The 19,621-nt window shown below is 39.3% G+C and overlaps 1 protein-coding gene across 1 annotated transcript; it reads right to left on the bottom strand.

Moving 5' to 3' along the window:
* Nucleotides 1–671: 671 nt before the first annotated feature.
* Nucleotides 672–18,239, bottom strand: MPLKIP (M-phase specific PLK1 interacting protein). Its single transcript, XM_054059165.1, has 2 exons — nt 17,820–18,239; nt 672–12,881 (listed from the first exon to the last, which is right to left on the bottom strand). The coding sequence occupies exons 1-2, from the start codon at nt 18,156–18,158 to the stop codon at nt 12,678–12,680; spliced, it is 543 nt and encodes a 180-aa protein (XP_053915140.1). The 5' UTR covers nt 18,159–18,239; the 3' UTR covers nt 672–12,677.
* Nucleotides 18,240–19,621: the final 1,382 nt, after the last annotated feature.

The raw sequence follows: 19,621 nt of genomic DNA, 5'->3' as shown, positions 1-19,621 counted from the left end.
AATGCTGCACCAATTTGTCTTTAAATGTCTTTAAATCGCAAGCTCCAGTAAACTAGAGGTCCTCTGCTCTGAGAAACTGGAGGAAGCTCCAAAGCGCTTTTCCAATGTCATTGCTATTCTCACAGAGACTTTAGACTACAGTGTAAAACCCCCAAATATTGCTGTCTACACCTTTAATGACAGCATTGCTGATGTTACCTTTTGTCATGTCACTTTTTTTTATTCCGTCTGGAAAAAAATGGGGTTTGGATGCTCCAGCATTTGCTGTTGCCCATTTTCCATCACCAGGCCAATGGGTGTTGATGGTTTCCAAAATATAAGGCAGAGCACCAAGGCTTAGGTTAGGCAAGATTGTTCCTTGTTCTGTCCAGGATGAGTTGCTTAGCCTCTTTGTGCCTTCTTGCTTGTCCATAAATTATGAATAAAAAGTTGTACTCTGTCCCTCAGGACTGACATCAGAACAAAAGCATTGCCAGATTTTCTCAAAGGTGCTCCTAAGTGCTAAAGATCATTAGAGAAATGCTGAACTTCTTCCTTCACTTAAGGACTTTCTCACCTACACTCTGGCAAAGCCATGTATGATGGAGAACTTGACTTCTGGCCTCATGGCAAAAAATATGCGGGTGCTACAGGAGAGGGCCATTCCCCTGCCTTCCTGCACTAGAGTTTCAAATGAAAACACATCTTTATCTTGGGAAATGAAGGATGATGTGTGCGGTGCACAAAACCAGCAGACCAAGTCACCCCTGTGCTGCCCTGTATCCTTCCTGCACCTACAAATACTCTTGGAAACCCATGTCATCTCTGGGCTGGAGTCCTTGCCCTTAATACAAGGATGAGCTAAGAGGTCTTTTCCAACCTTGTGATTCTATGATTCTATCTGATTGCACAGGCACCTTCCTGCCTGCTACCCAGTTATTGCAGAACAAAGATTAATTGTGACCATTTATTTTCCTTTTTTTGGTGAAAATTGTTCATGGCAGGGGTAAAAATAGACCAAGAAATACAGATAATATAGGAAATGAACAGAAATCTGTTAATGATGTATATGAGAAGTTGGGTAGTAAATAAGAGTTAAAAACCTATCTGGAGATGGTCAGGTGATTCCACATCAGGAAAGTATTACTGTAAACCAGGCAGGCTTTATTAGAAGCTCTGTACATTTTTCTCCCCAGATTGCATCTCATTACAGATTGCAGATCCCGCTCTGAGACTTCCAAGCAAGCACATACAATTATGCAAGACAGTGAAAGAAGACATGCAGGCACTAGTAATTTTTATTTGCAAACTGTGCTTGCAATAACAATATTACCTCTTGGGAACAATGACAAAAAAACCCCAAATCCCACAGAGTTTTGCAGACCTGTTCTATCAGAAATTCAACTCGATTTCAGCTTCGAGCATCAGACAAAACGGAGACGGCTGCTGTTTTCAACTGATCTCCTGGGAGGCTCCATTTTGGGGTTGGGTTTTTTTGTGTTTCGGTTTGTTTTTTTTTTCTCTTTAAGTACTACACTTAAGTCTTAACTGTAAGAAAGTAAATTCTTTATTGACATCCAGGGAAACCTTCTGCACGCTTTCCTGTCATTTGTTGCTACCTCGCAGCCTCTTGGATCTTCTTTTTCATCTCTCATTTCTCAATTTGTTTCAGTGCAACGGAGCTTTTCTATTCTAAATGTATTTTGTTATGCCCTTCATTATGGGAAGCAGTAAATCAAAGCATTACTCTGCATTTGAAATCCAGTGCTCTCTGGGTTTATTTAGAATGTGGATCGTTAGTGTGATGAAAACAAAGTGCTCTTGACTTTGCAGAAAAGATGAATGTGAAATGCATGAAGGATACGCTAATATGAAGTCTGTGACAGGAAATTAGTTTTAACTATATGTCCTACTACTTTAGTAGCCTTGGAGTATGGGTACACAGGTAGGCAATTTATATGAAGTCATAATTACACATAATTCATTTAAATATGGATTTGTATGCATTAAATTTATATGGAAAAAATAAAAGGAGGCTTACCTTGTAACAGGTAGTTCATAAAATGAATAATTCTTTTCAATTACTTTTTTGAAGCAACATTTGTTTAAAAGCATCTGTTATTCTCTTTGAAGAGATGAATGAAAAAATGTTTGAGAAAATGTCAACATTTTAAAGACAACATAGTTTTCACCAAAATCTCTTGGTGAAACTGGCATGACTACCTAAACAATCCTCTCAAATTCTAAAACCAGACGATGACTTGAGATACAGTCACAATGTGAGACATCCTCCTGTCTTGGTTAAAATATATTTCGGTTCAAATATTTCACATGTATGATATATTTGTGGTACCAAGAGCAGAGGAGGAGTAACCAGTATCCAACAGAATTATATAGAGTCATTGCATTCTGTAATGAAACAAGAACGCTGGTAGCTTAAATATGGGGTAAGACCATCAACTGCCTCTGTAGAATTGGGAAGAAAAATGTAATGAGAATGAGAGGGATCAGTTATAATGCCTAAGTAAAAACTTCTAAAACTTTCCAGACAACAGGAGAGGCTGCAGATAACAGGAAAAGGTCAGGATTACACATGTGGAACAGATAGAACATCAACTGCAGATGTTTCACTGCCATTCAGTTGGAAGGACTCCATTTTTAGTTGTTAAAAGTGCCATTGTGACTCAAAACAACTTCTGTAGGAAAAGGGGATAACTGACCAAGGCAACACACAACATTGAGACATCAATTTGACAAGACAAAATCAACACAAAACCCATAGAAGCATATGCTTTGCTGCACAGAGACTGTTTAATAGGACACTGGCTGAACCTCTTCCAATAGCGTAGCAATTGGTTGTACGATGCTTTGACAAGTTGTGTAACTCCACCAGAGCATTTCTCAGGACAGGAGAGGTAACCATGCCATAGCTATATGAAATTCAAAACCACATAAACAGACCCAACAAATTGGATTAGATCTCTTCCTGGTAGTTCATTTGTATAGTGGGTGCTCTAAACTCTACTGGAGAAGCTGGCAGCTCCTACTGTTCCTCAGAGGGAATGAAAAAGCTGCTGAAGTTGACATTAAATGTTCTTTAGTTAGTCAGAAAAAGCAACAAAACAGGTTTGTAGTGCTTGTTTTAAACCTCTGTGAAACACCATCAACGTGATACAATATATTGGTTATTGTTGGAACATTAAATTCAGTGCTTCCGCAGCTTAAACACGACTAGTGACGCATTAACGTTTTTAGGTCTGATTTTTCTGTAGCTTTATAAAACTAAGATCCATTAAGCCACTCATCATTATTATGACGACAGTTTTATGCTCTAGAAAGAGATTACGCCACTTAAAGCTCTGTCAAAAAAAAACCAACAAAAAACAACCAAAAACTGAAAAACAGAAACCTCAACTCTGGAAGTGAATTTATGGATTCTTTTTCTGGTTTGAAGCACAGAATATTTATTACTAGATACTTTAGAACACTGTCGTGTGTAGCTTCCTCATTCATTAAGCTGAAAAGCTGAACCACATTTGTCTCCAGGAGACGAGTGAGCAGGTGCTTTGCCAGATCAGGCATCTTTCCACTATGAAGATACTGGTCATAAAAAAACGTGCCTCGTTAAATTCCTGGCTAGTGGAGCTGAAAACTGGTTTAGTCTGTGATAATTGCTTGAGAATCTTCCACTGGAAGGAGCTACACTTTCAATTACAGCATAAACCACTTCCATATGCAGTGAAACTCAGTAGTACAAGCATCCCTCTCTGTTCCTTAGGAGCCTGTGACCTCCATTGCTATAGTGTTGTGCATGAGAACTGTTACCTTAGTTTGAAATTGTTTCTGCTGTCACTGCAGATTTTAGGTCAGAAAAAGGATGGAATCCAAACCCCTGTTAACTTCAGCAGGGATTTCCATTTAATTCTCCAGTGATGGAATTTGCTTTTGAATACAATTTTGCACTTTTTTTTTTTGGACAAAACTACCTTCAATTAAAAAAAAAAAAAAAAAAGTATAATTTGGCATACTTTTATTTTGGCCAGGGAAGACTTGAAATGCAGCTCTCCTCAAGAGCTGTGAACCTCACAGATGTGTGGATTACTGAAGAAATCATGGAGATTCTCAATTGTTCCAAGTCCTTGCATGCTAACAATGTAAAAAGTAGATTTCTTTTGTTAAAAGCAATGCTCCTCAGTCTGTTTGTATTATTTACTGCAAAACTGAAAAATGCTCAGGAATACACAAGTGATTTGGCAGATCTATCAGAATCTGGACCATTTAATAAATAGCTGTGGCACAGATAGAGATGCTCACAAAATTAAACAGCTACCATTTATTGCTGGTATGTGTGGGAAAGCACAGCTGCCTTTCTGCTGGCATCCCTCCTCCCAGGAAGGTGATGAATTTGAAACTTGCTCTGAAATCTTTATTGATTAATCAGCTTTAAGGAATGGCGTGGGGGAGATGCGAAACACTGGGTTGTCTTCTGTCTTTTAGTTGTACTAAGGCTTAACCAAGACACTTTCTCTTGCTATTCTTTAGTTCTCACACTTGTAAAATGATGGAACAATACTGTTAGCCTCTCTAAAGGGTGATGTGATGCCTAACTAATGTAATTAATGCATTGGTTTATGTTAAAAGCAACGTTCATATTCGTAAGGTGACCTCCTGTTTAGAGGAATATAGGGATTAAAGCTGTTTCTAGAACTGTGCATTATTTTTCTCCTATTTGCTCAGATCTTTCATGCTGGCTTGTCTGGAGAAACATGGAGGCAAAATAATCACAGACGATCCCTGATTCCTAAATCTGATAAAAAGGAGTTGTTTGCACTGAACAGAAACACAGGAGATGGAGAGTTGTAACTTCTACTGAAATACCATTTTTCTTGACATTTTCAGGAAATTATGATAAGACTACCTAAATAATCTTCTTTTGATAGAGTATAAAAAAAAAACCCTTCTACCCACTTTTGGTAGGTCTCTTTAAACTGTTTGCTGGAGATACAGAGTACACAAAGCCTTGTGGATGTGTTTATTGATGTATTAGAATCAATTATTCTGAAACTGTAAGAAGAAAAGTGTCAGAGATTTGGTTAATGAAAAGAGAGTTTTGTCACTCGCTTACTGGGGAGATTTAATAGGAGAGAGAAACTAAACCAGGGTATTACCAGTTGTTTGAGAGACAGAAACTATTCCTTCCTGTCCTCACAGCAGTGAGGATGGTAGGCAACAGGAGAGTCAATGTATAAAACATCCACCAATTATTCTGAGAGGAAATTAGTGTCATAAAAATGCAACCAGATGCAACAGATACCCTGAAAAGAAAGATAGAAAGGTTCGTTGCGCAAGCTTTCTACATATTTAGAACTTTATTCTAGAAGCTACTCTAAGTACAGAAACACTGCTGGTAGTGAGAGCCGTCTTCAGTTTCAACAGGGACACAATTTGGCAATTCATTCATTTGAGAGCAGGTATAGCAGTTCCTCAACCTCTTGCCCATTGTGCACATACTGCTTTCTTAACATCTGGAAATGAACAACCAAATAATCTTCCTTGGTGCAATTTAATTGCCATAGCAACCAGGAGGCAATTTAAACAAGGGAAATAGCTTTAGGAAAGTGGAATGGCAAGGAATGGACAGATGGACCCTTGGTGCCTTCTTACAGTTACCAACCCAGTTGTACACTTGGACCACTTGCAGGTATCAATTCTTTAATCTTGATGGTCCCCGAGACTTTCAAATGCAGTGTTTTATCTTAGCTTAAAAAAATACTGATGAAATGAGACTTATGCAAAAATGTTAGTCTTCACAGACAAGTGGAGTAGATACTTATTCTCTTCTACAAACTCAACTGTAGAAATAGTAACACGTATCTTCCAGACATCTGTAACGGGAATACAGCTCAAAGTCTTATTTTACACTAACCTAAAAATCTTCATTAAGCCTCAGGAAAAAGTGGTTTCACTTTAAAAGTTCTGTGCAACTATTGCTTACAATCCAATTACTGTTGATAATACTCCCCAGTTGGAAATCCGTGTTTTTTAAAGCTTACGTTCGCTTTGTAAGTTTTGTGGTTTATGCTGTGTAGTCACCCACAGAAGTTGTCAATTAGCTTGATTATTCTTCCCTATTTCAGCATTAGCTTGTGTGATGCTTGAAAAGGGAATGACTTGCATCAGCATCAGAGGTTTTGTTCTTCCACTTATTAGTATTTATACTAATAGTTGCACCGACATCATGTTCAGCAGTTTGAACCCCTAGGAATTTTCTCATGCAAACTACAAAGATTTAAACCCACAGCAAATACTTGTTGACTCAACACTAACAGCTTTTAACTATCTTGACTACATAGCAATCAGATTGTGGCAAAATACATGTGGATACCAGAAGGTTTAAGTGTTAGTTTAATACTGCATCGAGCAGCACTACCACTGCCCATAAAAACAGAATAGTTCATACAGTTTTGGTGCAGCCCATTTTAAAAAGAAGTCTTTTAAAACTTTCAGCTGGATGTGATGTCAACTTCTTTGGCTCCTAAGATGCTGTCACTATTGAACACATGAAAGAACAATTTAAATTCTCTTATCTTTAACCCCAATAACAGAGCAGCTCATTGGAAACTCAGAAAAATTCCTTGAGGTGTGTTTGCATGTATGTGAGAGGTAAGGAGTCTTGGTTGTTTTGTCCTTGATAAAATCCCATTCTAGCTGCAATCTGGAAATGGGCTAATTCAGGTTACAACAAATTGCAATGATGTCCCTTTTCCCATAGCCCATCTGGCACTGTGTAGACCATGATTTCCATCCCAGCATCTCAACTGTAAAAGCTCTGACCCAGCATGCTGGGGTGAAGTGTGTTGGCTGGTTCTGGAAAATGTATCCTCTTTCAAGTCCGAAAGGAAGGAGTCTCAGACTCTTTTGTACAATAGTATGCAACCACCATCACTACTTCAATTAACAATATTTAAATAATTAAACTTTTCTTTTTGGGAGGTGCACAAAAAATAAATTTAATACATCCTCCTCAATCCTGTCACTGTTACCTGGAAAAAAATGAGTACTCAGAATCCCAAACCTGGGAATGAATTTTAATATTGGAGAGTTACTCCCCTGGGAGAACTTCAATGCATAACATTTTTACTGCCAAAAACCACTGACATTTGAAACCAAAATGCAGGAATACTTTACTCTAAAAATTTAACAAATAAATACACGCTAATCTAATGACAAAATCTTCTTAAATCCCCTACAGTTTTGTGAAACTGAGTTATGTCCAATATTCTATGTAAAACAGACTTCTCACTCATCAGAGAACAGATTAAATGGTGATTTGATGACTTTGAATGAAGTTCATGTCACGAGAAGCCTTGAAGTCATCAGTAAGAAGTCAGCACTTCCAGAAGAAAAGCACGAACAAGACGAGTCTCGTGGCTTGTGAGGCTGTGTAAGAATTTTGAGCCCGCACAAGAGTTTTTCTTCTCTGTACAAGTTATTTTTTGAGAAATACCTTTTTCTGTCTTATTAGGGAGTGGGATGATATTTTTTCAGCTCACTGTTAAAAACCTATTCTACCTGCAATCTGGAAACAGGTTAATAGAGGTGCTGAGTTGTAATGATATCCCTACTCATACAATCCATCTCATACTGAGCAGACTGCATTTTCTAGCTCAGGATCTCAACTGCTTAAGTTTTTGCTTTATTTTTGCCTTGTTAAAGGGGGACAGAGAATCTCTTATTTTAATAGCAGTAGTATCAAAAATTGCACTCTGGAACTGTATTGGTATGACCATTTTTAGACACAAGAACTATATTTTGTTATACACAAATGTTTAAATCATAGTTCAGAAAATTAATGTGCAACAGCCACAGATCAGTGAACAAAGGGCAGTAGAATTCACCTATGATTCTGCTGCAGAAGAGAACATGCTGGAGTTTTGGGAGTTAGATTACAAAATAGAATTTATAATACTGGTAAAATTTAAAATCCAGGATGTGCCCTAAGCAAACTACTCATATGATTTAAAATGCTGCAACCCACATACAGCTGGTGAAATGAAATGGATGTCTATTTGGCTCAAAACACCTCCTGGGCTCTACTGGACTGGAATGACAGGAAATCATGGGTAACCTCTTGCAGAGGAAGGATAGTTTGACGACTCTGTTGCAGCACCAACTGTGACTACTGGTCTAGGAAAAGGTTTCTTAGTGTCATCAGGAAGTAATGAAGATGAGATAAACCTCTTTTAGTCAGATCTAAAATGCTTCAAGGGAAGGCCTAGAATTGAGGTCTAACACACAGCAGCTAGTAGTTTTGTTAAAATCCAGAAGTCCAGCTTGAGAAAATGGTCTTGTACTCTGAGTCAGCAAAGCACACAGTATAGTGAAAATATCAGAAAATGAAACTGATTCAAATTGTCCTTAGTGAGACACTCAGATGGAAAGTTACTGTAGAAAAAATATTAACTGAACTAACTGGAGAACACTGCAACTATAGTATGTTATGCATTAACACAACTTTTCCTTTCTTCTGGTGTATGCAGTCGTCTGAGCCATCTCAAATGATATAAAAGTTCATGCAATTACCCATAAAAATCAGTACACAAGCTTCTAAAAGCCCCAGACATGAAAATCATTACATCATTCTTCACCAACCAGGATAGGCAATCCTCTCTTTTCTGTTCTAGTACAAGATGTTCTAGTATAAGGAAGATGCCAAGACTTGGGGAAAGGAGAACAAAACTGTTACTCTTGAGAATTCAAGAAAATGTTGTAAAACCAACTTCAATTCACTGTGAAACGGTCTTGGCTCATGCATCAAAGCACACATATGAATTTGAATCCAGAGCAATTGCTAAACAGAGCAGTTTATTGCAGAGTTGGTAAAAAGCACTGGCAGACAAAGCGATGATACAATTTTCAAACTGTAACATTAAAATACTCATGATTCTTGGTTTTATGAGTAAATCTTCTGACATCAATGAGATTACACACAAGCACACCTTGAAACCCAGACTATAAATACTTTTCTTTACAGGGGAACTGAACAGCTACTTGTAGACTTCCTATGTAATGCATATTTCAAATGCTCCCACTCAGCTATCTAATTAACACATTTAATAAAGTGAAGAGCATATAAAGACACCCTTAAACAGGAAAAGAAAACATACGCGACTGTAAAAGTAGTTACCCATTCTGTTGACCAGAAGCATTTCTCCTGCAAAGTGTTTCCAATTTTGACATTAGAAAAACACTACATCTCAATACCTTATTGCTAAGCTTGACATGAATTTTTAAAATCCTATTTTAATTGAAATTTTAACATTCTAAATTGTTTCACAATTTCAATGTAAAATAGTGTCTCCAAAGTGCCAGAGAAGAATGAATAGTCTGCATCATAACGGTGCAGTGAAACCCCAAACCTGAACTATCTTTGAAGTATTACACAGTATACAGTGTGGGGTAACTCCCTGCCCAGTGTGTTGCCATGTTAAAGAGAACTGTACCCCGAGGATTTAAGATATCTTACTGCAATACTAGCACAGTGTAGCAGTAATGCAGTTTGTTGTTAAACACAGCAGCAAACAGCAACAAACGAAACTGAATTTTCGCTAGAAGACAGTTAGTCATGAATTACACAACTCCTTTACAACAACTGAAGGGAAAGTCAGATAGACTTGACACACAAACACAACACAAACAAAATGTAACAAAAAAAATCAATACAAACTTCTGAAAAGGGTAGTTAAATGACTTACCTTAAAGTTTAAGAAGTCTGCTGAACAATGCTCGTATTCTTAGCGTGTTCATTACAGAAGAATCCCTTCGTTAACAAGACACAGGCACTATTGTTTCATTGGCTCATAAAGAAATGATGTACTTGTGCTGTACTTTTTAATCATCAAACGCTATTTCTAGAGCCATACTGTTACTGTGAAGTGGCTTCATTAACAAATGAGGAAATGACATCCTAGCCCCATTAAAAACACGTGAGGGAAAAAGAATGTTCACCATATGGGAAGGAGAAAAATCAGAGAAGGAAGTGGTTAAGCTTCCTGGATATCATAGCAGAAGAGCCAAAGCTTAAATTTGCTTTAAGTAGATTATATTTATAGTTCTGAACATGTGTTCATGCGTTTTACAGCTACTCAACAACAACATTTTGAAATTTTGATATAATTGCAAAAAAGCCAGAAAGGTGAATCACTTAAGTTTTCGGTGCAGCATGATGAGGATAGCACGTTTATTACATCTACATTTTAATTCCTTGTTGATTCTTGACCAAAGTATTGGAGGCTTTAGCAGTATGATGTACTTATAACTGTTGGGTCATATCTTGAAGTGCGCTGGAGCAGCAGCTTAACAGATGGCAATGTGGAAGGCCTGTATTGATTAAACAATGCTTCAAGATTATTTCCTTAATTCTCTTTCTGGAACATTTACCTTCGTTGATGTCTGACACCTGGTTCCACGAGTTAACAGTTATTACCAGAGGAGATGGCTTTGATCCCTGGGTCAACCGCAAAGCCAAAGTGGAAAAATGCATCTTTGCAATGTGCAAGGGGAGCTGATGTCAGCTACAATATAAGCAGTCCCACCTCTAAGAGTCTCTTCTGTCATGAATCCTTTCCTTTCTCTTTTCCAAACCCAGTTTCTTCTCATGTCTAACTGGGAACACATCAAAACTTTAGTCTCTTCAATAGCATCATACCCGTTTCCCCCAAATCACCCAACATTGCGCAAAGTAAACTGCATTGCATTACAAAGGAAATAGTAACAAAAAAGATGACTGGTTTAAGCACCCTGTAACTTTCTTTGTCAGCTTTACAGCACCTGACATGGTTTAAAAAGAAAAGAAAACCTTATCTCTTTTCGCAATTACATCGATTAATTGATTTATAAATTCTATCTACAACTTGTCAAGTCATGTCAGTTTTGCTGGTACATGTTAACAGACGACAATACTGACAGCTGCCTAAGGCGTGGGTTTGATTCTGGGATGAAGATTTAACCATTCAATATGGATTTAACGATATCAAGCAGGCATTATGTTCTCGTTTCTCTGAGTAGCATTCCTGGATGTAATAGTAAAATGATTAGATGAACTGTGGAAAGACAAGTGACAAACTTTAGATTATGGTCATAAAAGTGCAAGACTGTCAGCTAGCACATTTCAAGACGTTAACCGCCCTTCCAGTTTAAAGTTGTTCCTGAGGGTGGTATTAAACCAAGACATTTTAGGCTAAAACAGATAAACAAGTACATAGGACTATTCTACCTCAGTAAAAGACAAGTTACTAACAGCAGCCTAATGTGATTTCCTGTGCTTTTCTACCTAACCATGCTTCAGGACTACAAAAATATGTTTCCTGTGAAGTATGTACAAAGCTTTAAAACAAAACATATGTTTTGAAATCTGAACTAATGCTTTTATTTATTTATTTTTAACTAAGTTTTCATTCTCTACCTACTATTTAAAAGCCAAGACCAAAAAACAAATAACAGTAGGTTCAACAAAAATTGAGATATCCACTGCAGGCTTAACATGGCACGTTAACAGCATGCCTGCAGCTGAAATTATTCTAGATTACAGTATTTGCTACTGGATTTAAAAATTAATAATCCAGGCATAAACAAGCTCTAAAAATCCTCATTGTTTTCCTCTTCAGTATAAAAATATGGCATGCACGCACACAAAACAAGACTTCTCTGGGCAAATATGCCTGCCAAAGGTAAAAATAAAAAACATATTTTTAAGACACTTGAAAAATCTTCTATAGATTAAAAAAAACCCCAAAGATGCAATGCATGTACTATTATGAACTGTATAACAAACCAGCAGTCATTTGATGCTATTCTAACGGATGGATCCATCAAGTACATTTACCTTTATTTGATCTTGATGTTTTATACGCTCCTTAGACTTAAATTGCCACCAAACAGACCTGTTACTATAATCCAGAGATATCCAATTTTTTTCCAAATAAGATTTTTTTAAAAATACAGAAATAAATTATTACAGAATTATGTTTACGATTCAAGAGCTGGTTCAACAAATCAAACCTTCCGAAGACAATACATTTGTTTCCTGAGATGGCCAAAAGTTGTGTTTCAATTTCATTTTACACTACAATTAACAAAAAATACTGTGCACAAAATCGGAAGTTAACTACAGCATACAAATACATTTACAGAAGTTACCTAATTTCACTAGTATGATTGGTGTTAATGTGTACACCTTAACAGAAGTCCTAAAATAATCTTTACACATTACAAAACAAGGATTTACAAAACTTTTATTTTATTTCCAAGTTACTTCACTCTAAAAATGCTGAAACATAAAAAAATACCATTTCCTAAAGGAGTTTACAATAAAAAGCTAACAATCTGGCATGGAAGAGGTAAATATATGGAAACCTGTTTTAACAGTCAGAAATCAGTCGCTGGTGATTAAAGAACACTTTGTTCTTCAAAGCTGGTAGGCACTTCCTTGTAGCCAGAAATGTAAGTTTTCCTACCACTCCTTTTCCCCCCATACATAAAAATATCCAATGCAATAAAAAAAAGTAGGATAAAAGAATGGACACGGGATCAAATAAAAGCATTATCTAACGTCTTGATTACTGTTCAACTTGTGTAACTGTAAAGATTCTGTCCCAAAGTTTTCCTGACAAGATGGAGTTATTTGGCCTTTAAAAGTATTAGCTGAAATACCTCCCTTTTTTACCAGTATATGTTGTTTGCTCACTGCTGTATTGTTGGTTTATGTCTGTAACAGAAACTGGCTCTAGGCCAGCCCATGGGTCCTCAAGCATTGAAGGTCTGTAATAGTTTTCCACATCATTAGACACTCTTTTCTCTCTGCCATGCGCTGTACCAAATGGAGTAGATGTCCTGGGTGATCCCTTTGGAAGAAAACCATCAGGTAAAGAAACATTTAATAGACTAATTCAAACTCAAAAAAAACCCCAAAAAGTAGTTTCCTTCTAATGTAGTACAGCTTTGAAGCTGATAATTAACGACAATTTCTACTCCTTACCTGCATCTTCCTGAGAAAATATTAACTTTATTACACTTTTAATTATGAGTGATAACTTAGCAGAATAAGAAAAAAAACATGCCCAAAATACTCATTTACGTCACTCTGGCAGATAACTAGAGAAAAGCTCCTCCCTTTTTCATACGATGCCTAAGTCAACAACACATCTAACTCAGAATGGAACAGAGAGTTAGAGGCTGAGGAAGAGTTGATTATGTTTGCAAGAGCAGAAGTCAGATATTAGGTACTTACAGACTTAACACAGCATTGTATAAAACAAATAGCTACAAGCAACCCGAAGAACTCACTGGAAAAAACACCCTTTTTTAGCCAAACTAGTGTTCCATGAAATTTGAGAACAGTCACTTTATTTGATATTGATGGTAACAAACGATTAAACAGATAGTGCAGAAAAGAAAAATCTTTTGCATGGAGCTTTTGATATTTAATTTTTTTAAAAACATCAAGGATGACCATAATTATTTCTGCAAACCAGCTATAAATCTGCAACTTAAAGAGCATGCTATGACATAAATGAAATTGCTATAACCATTTTCGCCTGCTAGCATTACCCATTGTTCTTTTCCTGATATTCACTTCCCTAAAGAGTGAGGTTTGTCTAGAGCTATATTCGTTAAAATTTATTTGTTTCAGCCGAAGTTAACCAACCTACACTACAGATACACAGTAGTTAAGTTTCTGAACACATTTGTTGCATTCTGTATGATTAGAAGAACTGGAACACTCACCAGCCTCTGACATTATAAAGGAGCAGGAAAGCACTGATTAAGGGTTGCTTTTCCCATCCCCGACTTTTTGGACCAGCAGTAAAGGTACTTGAATTTGACTAACAAGCCCTATAGAATCTCTGTAAACAGATCACATAGAACGATTTCTGGATAAAACTGAGAAATGGTGTCGTACGGTGAAGGCTCCTATGCTTAGCCAGAACAGATTCCACTGAAAACTACAGAGTCTTGAAACTATTTCTGAAAGTTTGCTGCAGCAGGAGCGTACTTGTGCAGACTCAGTGCTTTTCTAGAACTCCTGAAGCTTCACAATAACGGATACACAACCAAATGCAGGAACGTCCATGTCTTTCTTACAGAGCATTTAGAGCAGAGCAGTAGTATACAGGGCATTCTATCTTCAAAATAATAATAATAAAAAACCCTCTTTAAAACACCAAGTCTAATGGAGACCCTGTAACTTGGACAGTTAAAACAGTTTGAGCATGGTGTTCATTTAACGTTATGTCCAGTCTGCAGCACTCAAAAGAAAGTTCAACTGACATAATGATCCATGGTACCCAGTGACAGAACAAAATTCAATGGTAAGACTCTTTCAGATGGATTTATTTTATAGTATTAAATTTCACTACAATATAATGCAAATCACCAGTAACAGCATTCTTGCACTTTTGAAATCTAGAGAATGTATTATTATGTAATACAAGATTGAGAGCCTTCGATAAGCATTAAAAAAATAAAAATGTGATTATTCCTATTATAAGGCCTGTGGAAAAGGAAAATAGTCCTGCCTATGCCAGTGAAACCATTCTGGCCTAGAGAAACCATTTGGTTCCAAAGACACTTTAAAAAAAAATAAATTATTTTTTACTGTCACTGGTGCCAAGAGCCTTTTCTCACTGAACTTTCCTTAAAGAAGAGTCAATCTCTCCTCAATGCTTTTTTTTTTTTTTTTTAAAGATAACAAACCTCTCTACAGTAGAAAAAAACCCATCTTCTGGTGCTATCAACACATTAATGGAAGTGGTAATACTGCCTTGATATGGGGACAATCACTCCCTTTATCAGCTTTCTTCACCTGATATAATGCTGCTGGCAGATGCACAGACACACAGAAATTACAATTATACTATTTCACAACATAGGATTTTTACTTTTTGAAATAATTTTCAACCTGTCATCCCTTACTAGCTACTGCTACTAGCTAGTTCACTAACTCCTGCTGAGGAAAGAAAAACACTCCCCCTAAGTGAATTCTAAGAGGAGGTATTAAAGAGACAACAAAGCAAAGGCAGCTCTGGAAAAAAAATGGAAAGCTCTGTAAGGTACTGGCCAGACAAAGTTCAGGTCAGCCATTTTGGAAAAAATCAAGCTTAGTATTTTCTTAAAGCTTTCTGTTCATTTGAAAACATGAAAGTCTGCAGTTACAAAGCGAGCACAGAACATAAATAACATGTCATTAACGGAACACTAAAATGAACATAAACTACCTTCTGGATTTCCTGATGAGATTTTTAAGGGTCACTTAATATTTTCAGCTCAAAGGTGACAGCAGCACCATAGATTTCAAAATCACTGTAGTCTCTTAACTACAGTATCTATGGAAGAGAAGGTAACAAGCCATTTACCTCACAAGAAATTTGATGTTTAGAAAATGAAAAAAAATCACTCTACCCGAATCTACTCATGGCCTCATGGACCAAGATTCTTGTTGCCCATGTCAATAAAAATGGGGACGCACAGTTTACAACATATCCTCTGTGATTGCCTCTACTGCCCTCCCAGGCAAAATAACCCATGTGTATACACACAAAGTACACACATACACATTATCTCAGTGGTAGGCAAAGCTACAGACATAGGATGTCTTTCTAGTCTCAGAAAGCACCATCAAGTCAACGCTCCTACACTACTCACAAGGTCTGCAAGAAGGAAAGAGAAGAAAAAAGTTGTGACAATCTATGACTGGATTCAAACTTGTACTTCATGTCAGGATTTTTACTTAACACCAAGGATGAAGCCTCTGAGGCTTTTCCTGCCCACATGATCTAACATGAAACAGTTCTTACTAAAACTAGAGGCAAAAGGATCCCTCTGTATTCTTCCACTCAGCTTATTTATGGAAGGTTTTTAAAAAAAATCTTAATTGAATAGTGTTATTTGTCTAGACATCGGAGGCATAAACCTTTCCTCCAGAGTGTGCAGCAGAGGCCCTACATCCTTTGCCTTTTCAACATGTACAGAGGTTGAGCAATCTGTAAGGCTTCCACGCTGGGAGAGCCTTTGCTGTTGTATTATAGAAGACTGTATACAGAATTCATAATGAACCCCTACCACTAACTATGAGATTCCTGTAAGAATAGTCATCTGCATTGTAAAAAAGTAACCAAAGACTATTTCTGAATGGAAAGGTGACTATGCAGTGCAGACACATTGAGATTTTACTCATCTCTACTAAGAATTAATTTCTATTACACTTTAATCCTTAAAATGTCAGTAGGAGCACCTGAAAATTTTATCGTCTGTACTGCATGTGTCATGTAACACTTTTAATGTTTCCCTACTATTGCATAAAGCCACCTATGTATATAAAGGTGGTACCATTTCAAGAACTGCCATCCCTGCTTGCACTATTAGTCATGTACCCAAAGTTAACCACCTGAAAGGAGCATAACTCACAGAACCTGTTGTTGACAGCTCCTCCAACAACTACTTTATACAAATTAAAGCCTTCGGTGCACTGCAAAGACTTCAGATGGATACTCTATTATCCCAACTGATGCTCTAATTTCTGCTTAAAGGAACTTCTGCTTAATTCTTCTTAGTAGAGCACTCCTTTCCCCTACTTACGTCCCAGAAAGCTGTGTGTGGATAGGGCAGCTTCCACGATGCAAGACAACACAGGCAAAGTAAAATCAGACAGTACTTCAGCACTGTGTTGAAGAAAACTGATCCAAGGGAGGTACATACAAGGAAAAGGGGTGTTTGTTGCTGTTTTATCGAAGAATCACAGAATAACTTGGGTTGGAAGGGACCCTGAAAATCATCCCGTTCCAATCCCTCTGCCATGGGCAGGGGTATCTCCTTGGGTGGCACTTAATTTTCTCTCTACCTTCACAAGCCAGAATATGAAAGGAAAGAACGCTACACTTTGAATCCTTGTGTCTTCACAACAAGCCTCTGCCAGGCCAGGGGCGCTCTTCCCTTTCCTGAACTGAGCAGGGATCATTCCATCCTCTCTACTGGGGTGGAGGGAGGGGACGGCATATGTTGCCCAGTGCAGTGCAAGTCCTGCTCTCTCCTGAAAATGGTGGTGGAGGGAATGCATGCTGTGCCTTCTGTAATCTTCATCTGTAATCACCTGTTTGCAGCCTTTCCCTATCTCAAATGCAAGGTCAGACAGAGAACTACCTCCAAAACTCCAAATTAGCAAGAGTTTTGACTGTTGTGAAGTTCATAATAAAATTGTTCAATTCTCGGCCCCTCACTACAAGAAGGATGTTGAGGTTCTGGAGCATGTCCTGAGAAGAGTAACAAGGCTGGTGAAGGGACTGGAGGACAAATTGAGGGAACTGGGGTTGTTTAGCCTTGAGAAGAGAAGGCTGAGGGGAGACCTTATCACTGCCTACAACTACCTGAAAGGAGAATGTAGAGAGGGTGCTTGCCTCTTCTCCAAAGCAACAGGCCATAGGACAACGGGGAATGGCCTCAAGCTGTCCCAGGGGAGATTCAGATTGGACACTAGGAAAAAGTTTTCACCGAAAGGGTCATCTAGCACTGGCAGGTTGTCCAGGGAGGTGGTAGTCACCATCCCTAGAGATGTTTAAAAGACGGGTAGACGAGGTACTTAAGGATATGGGTTAGCGGCAGACAGGAATGGTTGGACTCGATGCTCTCAGAGCTCTTTTCCCGCCTAGTGATTCTACAATTAAACTTAGTCCTTAGAAAGTAATAGAATAAACATAGGATTTCTGGGACGATTTATGCAGAACACGGAGCTCCCTCCCCCCCTTCCCGGCCGCCGTGCGGAGCCGCAGCCCTGCCTCGTCCCGTACCTGGTAGCGCCTCTGGAAGCCCCCGGGCGAGTGCTTGTGCTGCAGCGGGTTGGGGGCCGCCCCGGCCGGGGAGCCACCGCCGTAGGGAGGCGGGTACCGCGGGCTGGCACCGTGCGGGCGGCGCGGGGTCTGCCCCCCCGGCGAGGCGCTGCCAAGCCGCCCGCGGGGCGACGGGCCGCCGCCGCCATAGGGGCCCGGCCGGTGCGCGAAGGGCGGCGTGAGGCGGGGGCTGCCGAAGCCCCGCGGAGAGGCCGGCACGGGGCCCCCGCCGGAAGATGGGCTGCGGAACCCGCCGCCCGCGTACGGAGGCGTGGAAGGGCGCGGGCCCGGCCTGTACATGGCTGCGGGCCCTCACAGGCGATGGCGGCCCGCAACGAGGCCTGCGCAGCAACCGCCCCCGCCGCGGCGCTTCCGGGTGGCGCGCGCGTCCCCCCCGGCCGCAACGTTCCGGCCGCTAAAGGTTCCGGATCGGGGCGGCAGCGAGAACACCGCAAACCTTAGAAGCGCTAGGTTGGAAAAGGCGTTGGAGATCATCGAGCCCAACCGCACCTGTCCCCAATCATATCCCTGAGCACTTCATCTGCCTGTCTTTTAAACCCCTCCAGGGATGGGGACTCCACCACCTCTCTGGGCAGCTGTTCCACTGCTTGAGAACCCTCTCATGAAGATATTTTTTGTGATGTCCAATCTGAACCTGTCCTGGTGCAATTTGAGGTTGTTTCCTCTTGTCCTATCACCTGTCACTTAGGAGAAGTTTTGGAGTTTCAGAAAGCAAGCACCCTTTATCAGGGCTGGGCAGTGACCTCCATCCATTGTGCGAAGCAAGACAAGAGCTAGGACAGGATGGATTCCCCGCTTACATGCATATGGATAAATTCTCCCAGGAATCTTATGCATGTTCTATCACTTTCCAAGGACTAATTGTAATGTTGATACAAAAAATGCCTACAACTAGATGATCCAAGACTCATTTTGGAGTTTTAGAAAGCAAGTATCTTTTATCAAGCCAGGGCAACAAGAGGAGTGATCTTCATCAATGGTGTGTAGCAAGACAAGAGCTGGGGCAGGATGTATTTCCTGCTTACGTGTATAAATTTTCCCATAAGTCTTATGCATATTCTGTTATTTCCAAGGACTCGTTTCAGTGTTATTACGAACTTCACAACAGCCAAAACTCTTTCTAACTTGGAGATGGCTCCAGCTCTGCCTGACATGGCATTTGAGAAAGGGAGAGACTGTATCATTGTCTGTACTGCATGTGTCATGTAACGCTTTTAATGTTTCCCTACTATTGCATAAAGCCACCTATGTACACAAAGGTGGTACCATTTCAAGAACTGCCATCCCTGCTTCCACTATTAGTCATGTACCCAAAGTTAACCACCTGAAAGGAGCATAACTCACAGAACCTGTTGTTGACAGCTCCTCCAACAACTACTTTATACAAATTAAAGCCTTCAGTGCACTGCAAAGACTTCAGATGGATACTCTATTATCCCAACTGATGCTCTAATTTCTGCTTAAAGGAACTTCAGCTTAATTCTTCTTAGTAGAGCACTCCTTTTCCCTACTTACGTCCCAGAAAGCTGTGTGTGGATAGGGCAGCTTCCACGATGCAAGACAACACAGGCAAAGTAAAATCAGACAGTACTTCAGCACTGTGTTGAAGAAAACTGATCCAAGGGAGGTACATACAAGGAAAAGGGGTGTTTGTTGCTGTTTTAGCAAAGAATCATAGAACAGCTTGCGTCGGAAGGGACCCTAAAGATCATCCAGTTCCAGCCCCCTGCCATGATCCACTG

The sequence above is a fragment of the Cuculus canorus genome, chromosome 2 (genome assembly GCF_017976375.1).
Source record: "Cuculus canorus isolate bCucCan1 chromosome 2, bCucCan1.pri, whole genome shotgun sequence".
Lineage (NCBI taxonomy): Eukaryota > Metazoa > Chordata > Aves > Cuculiformes > Cuculidae > Cuculus > Cuculus canorus.
This window is presented reverse-complemented; position numbering and strand designations above follow the sequence as displayed.